The sequence below is a fragment of the Crassostrea angulata genome, chromosome 9 (assembly GCF_025612915.1).
Source record: "Crassostrea angulata isolate pt1a10 chromosome 9, ASM2561291v2, whole genome shotgun sequence".
NCBI lineage: Eukaryota > Metazoa > Mollusca > Bivalvia > Ostreida > Ostreidae > Magallana > Magallana angulata.
Window position 1 is genome coordinate 4603869 of NC_069119.1, and position 4748 is coordinate 4608616.

At 32.1% G+C, this 4748-nt stretch overlaps 1 protein-coding gene across 1 annotated transcript; it reads left to right on the top strand.

The window, feature by feature from the left end:
- The first annotated feature begins 696 nt into the window (after positions 1-696).
- On the top strand, positions 697-4393 carry LOC128164219 (uncharacterized). Its single transcript, XM_052827974.1, has 5 exons — positions 697-767; positions 1259-1395; positions 2409-2500; positions 3296-3538; positions 4218-4393. Exons 1-5 carry the CDS (start codon positions 756-758, stop codon positions 4229-4231), a joined length of 498 nt encoding a protein of 165 aa, XP_052683934.1. The 5' UTR covers positions 697-755; the 3' UTR covers positions 4232-4393.
- Positions 4394-4748: the final 355 nt, after the last annotated feature.

The following is a 4748-nucleotide window of genomic DNA, read 5'->3' on the forward strand; positions in this document are numbered from 1 at the left end:
TATTAGTGAATAGCTAAATAAATAATATGCTAAATTTTTTGTAAGATCGGATGGTTAATGTGTTAATTCCAGAGCTTCCTTAAGGTACCCCACTACACCTTTAAATAGTTTCTCAAATCAGCAGAAAATGACAGGATTTTGATAGAGAGAATGATAGATAAGAAGTATATATGTCAAATAGGCGAAAAAACGTGCAATTTTAGATAAAAGTGATATTGTTAAAAATTTCATTCAGTAAACATAAACAAAAGCCACAGGCGGATTCAAACTAATGATATGCGGTTTAGAAGCCTGATACTTTAACCACTGAGCTATGACGATATACAATTAAATTGATTGATACAAACAGTGTATCAAAAACCGTCTCGTGTCACCTTACAAGTAGAATCATTTCTTTGAAGGGGGATGTGAGACTCTTCATTTGAGATAAACTTAAGGTGATTTAAATGTATTCATTTCTAATTGTATTCATAAGAACAAAACCATTTGTTGCAGCCACGTTTTGCCACAGACATTAAAAGCGGGGTTTACTCCACTAAGTTTATTTATGTCTACGTATTTGATAACAGCTGCACAAATTATTAATTATTTCTAGAATAAATATATCTTTTATTTTAATCGACTGATATATTATGGATTATGGGTGGTCCTTTGCTTATCTTAACAGTATATAAAAGTGTATAGCACATCTAACTATTCAGCAATTTAAATTGGCGAGCACCAAATATTTGTTGTTACTGGGCCTAGCAGTACTTATGACAACACAGGTACGTTTTGTAATCCTGTTTTCTATAGACGCTTTTAAAATTTATATATTAATGATTTTTTTCTCTGAATAGAATTTATATTCCAACATTCATGATATCAATTACCCTACATCCACCCCTAAAAATTTGAAGGCAAAGGTATTCTTTTGTCTATATAAACATTTCTTTTACTTAAAATTCATGTACAGCATATCCAGTGCATTGCTTATTTTTAACTTAATCATGCAAGTAATGTTGATAACACTTGATTAAGAATTGGCATTAAAATCAAGTAAAATCTGAACGTTCTTTAATCCACTCCATGAGTTGATAAATGAACGACTTGGTAAATTTCAGTCCTATGCCAATAATCCAATAATGACATAATTAAAGAATGCAAGTAATGTTGATAACACTTGATAAGGAATTGGCATTAAAATTAAGTAAAATCTTAACGTTCTTTTAAAAATCCACTCCATGAGTTGATAAATGAACGACTTGGTATATTTCAGTCCTATGCCAATAATCCCACATATGTTGCCTATGTGTATATGACCAACCACCCAGAGTATGTGGACCACTATGTCAGCGTGCACAATAAGTTCGGCTCCGAGGCAAAGTCTACAAATTATGAAACCAGATACAACGGGTAAGAGTTAGCTTTTTCTTAACACCAGAACATTTTAATGAAATACTTTGATGTTGGAGTAATGTATTGTCTAAATATGTGTTATTGTAAAGATGTTCGGATCATATGAACATAATGCAAACTTGCTATGAAGTATAAAATATTGTAATATTTTCAAAGAAGGAATAATCAGGATTGTAATACTTTCATGTTAAATACTGAAATCTGATTGGTTAAGACGCAGTTAATAATATTTACTATTACCCTCAGCGTTAGCAACGCACTTGGCAACGGGTAACATTAAAAAATGTTACATGCGCGAAAATTATGCGCGTACGGTTCGCTGTAGAATTCACGTTATTCCTATATAAAAACAGTAAAATTTTCTTAAAATTTTTAAAAAAGACATTCAGTATAACAAAATAAATAGTGCCTGTTTGGGAGGATAACAGTTGAAATTGACACCCCTCGAAAACCATTGTCAACCTCTGCTTTGCGTCGGTTGACAATGGTTTTCTCGGGGTGTCAATTTCAACTGTTACCCTCCCAAACAGGCACTATTTATATAATAACAAATTAAAAAGTTTTGTTTTGCTTATTGAGTTTATCAAATGTTTGATTTATTAGACACATTATAGTTCATTGCTGTTTGTTTAATAACTGAAGTCAATTTAAGCTTTTCTTTAAAAAGAATAGCTAGATTATGAGCTGACGCAGATGAATAAAAAAATGACTGTTAAACTTGGTTGATTTGAGTGATTTTTATCGTTGTTTTCATGATTTTTTCAATATTTTTTTTTCTAAAAGTTTTTTTTTTTTTACATTTTGAGAGTGATATAAGCTTGGTCACTGACTGTCTGTGTCTATATTTGCCACCCCCCAACAAAAAGAGAGGCAAATTAACATGCAAATAAAGTGACCAAAACCTTAGTTATCTGAATTTTTTCTAAACATTACCATTTTGGATAGGATTGTATGCTCATTAATATGTATTTCAAATTGATATTAAATACATGTTTGATCGCTGATTTCAGACAGGTCTGTTACAACTTAACAAACTATGAGATGAAAGACATGGGAAGAATAGGCAACCACCGGTGGATAGAGTTGATATTTGGGAAAGATTGTTCGTATTTTTCACCTTGTGTCAAAAAGTTTTACTCTAGAAAATTTTCAAGTAAAATTTTAAAAAATATGAATTTAGGAGAATCTCTACGTTTTTTCTTTCTTTCTATTTCCAAAAATTTTCATCACCATTATCAACTCACGTTCATGCTTTTTATTAATATTACTTATTGGGTTCGTTACTGACTGTTTACAGAAATTTATGGGGTCGGTAAAGTCCATAGAAGGCGAGGCGTAGCCGAGCCTTCTATGGAATTTACCGACCCCACAAATTTCTGTAAACAGTCAGTAACAAACCTAATAAGTGTTTTGTTTTGTCAAAGTCCTACAGTTTGATATGTAAACAAACAAAAGATAATATAAAACGATTAAATTCATAGCTCAATTCTCTAATTTTCTTACCTACCTCGTCACTTGTTTGTGCAAACCTCGATGCTATTGTAGGATCATAATATTACGTCACGGGGGGTCACAATATTTTGGGGCTTAAAAATTAAAGGTATGATTGAACGTTTGTGTAAAAAATCAGCTCAAATAACGTTACGTCCGCCATGTTGCCGTTTAAATTTTGACGCTTGCCCTGTAAAGAAATTTATGAGGCAACCACGTGACACGATTCATCCGATGACGTTGAGACATTCTAGTCCGAGGCAAAACAAATACCCATTTGTGAAACTGTATGTGTCATCTTAGGGAGATTAACATGGTTAAAACTGGCCACGACCATTCAACCATCTGAATACAAGTATTTGGGGTTAAGGTTCAATAGATGATGTATGTCTGTTGCTTGTTTTAGGCGTCACAGGTAGGATTATCAATGAGCACGTAATGACAGAGGAAGAACCGTTCAGTTTTAGTAATGTATACTGGTACAACAAGTACTCTGAATCAGAAAACCCACCCACGTGTATCCCCGCCATGTACAACTATCACGTGATTTTGACCCGGTCAAAGGATCCCGATGTGAAAGTCAAGCAAATGATAAAAAATTATGTCGAGGAGCACAACATTAAAGGACTCTACAGACAGGATCCTTTTGGTATATGTTTTTAATATTTATATTAAACATTTGTCTAATATTTTGATTCTTTTTAATATCTAATTTTGGATATCTTAGAAAAAAAGTAATTTTTTATTACATTTAGAAAGATTGTTTACATCTAAACATCTAATTCTTGCATAATTTAATTACAGAAACACGACAAACATTCGAATGATAATCAAAAACATATATTTACATTCTACTGTGTTTTTCCATTAAATTCTGTGATCTTCAAATGCCTCTAAATGCAACAAGTAGTCAAAGGTCAAATTGAAGAGTTTTATTATGACGTCACAAACGTTGAACGCTGTAAACTGCAACGTCACAAGCGAAAATCAAAGTACACGCTTGTGGCTGTTACTGTGGCTCTTCCATTAATATTGACTTACCCTTGATAGGAATTTAAAGGTATGAATCACATTAACAGACAAGGCAAGAAGTTAAAAAAGGTAAATATAAGAATTGAATCATGATTTTCTGAAGTATGCACTCTCATAACTGCAGTGGTGTGTGCATACAAATTTTTATAACGCGCTAACGCGCGTTACTCAATTTGTATGCAAACACCGCTGCAGTTATGAGAGTGTATACTTCAAAAAATCCTGATTCAATGCTATAGTAATGTATCTCAAAACATCTGTTGTTAATAAATTGTGATTCTTTTTTTATTATGCAGAATGTGATATCTAGTCAGAAAATGGGATTACAGCAAAAAGTCACCTTCCTATAGAAAACAAAAATTCAGCTCTTGTCGATTCTAAAATTATTCAACACTACAGCCACGTTATTCTATTGAGTTCATTCAATTATAGAGACCAAAATTGTATATCAATATGTGTCAAAAATAAAGTGTTCAACTGACATGAGTTTGCGTTCTATTTTTATTTGGCTCATCTGAAGTTAAAATAAGATTTTACTAAGATTGACGTCGTTTTCATCGAAGTGTTCCACGGTGAATATAACTTTTCGCAAATTATTTTAGTTACTTTTAATTTGTTGAAAAAAGGACCGCCTTCTGTTTAAATTTGGTCTCTTTAGTTTGTTGCTTTCAGAAATAAAATTATTTTGTCTCTGGGTGTTTTAAAGAGCTGTTGCAACAGAAATGTAAAAAATTTAAAGTTCATATTTGATTAAAAATTGACCACCAGACCAAAGGCGTAAGGTGATATGTAAAATTCAATGGGAAAATATTTCAAAATGTTCTTCA

What these genes read in the sequence shown, in the direction of transcription:
- LOC128164219 (XM_052827974.1), top strand. An exon ending in TATGAAACCAGATACAACGG is followed by an intron (nt 1,396 to 2,408) that starts GTAAGAGTTAGC and finishes CGCTGATTTCAG; the next exon opens with ACAGGTCTGTTACAACTTAA. An exon ending in GTTGATATTTGGGAAAGATT is followed by an intron (nt 2,501 to 3,295) that starts GTTCGTATTTTT and finishes TGCTTGTTTTAG; the next exon opens with GCGTCACAGGTAGGATTATC.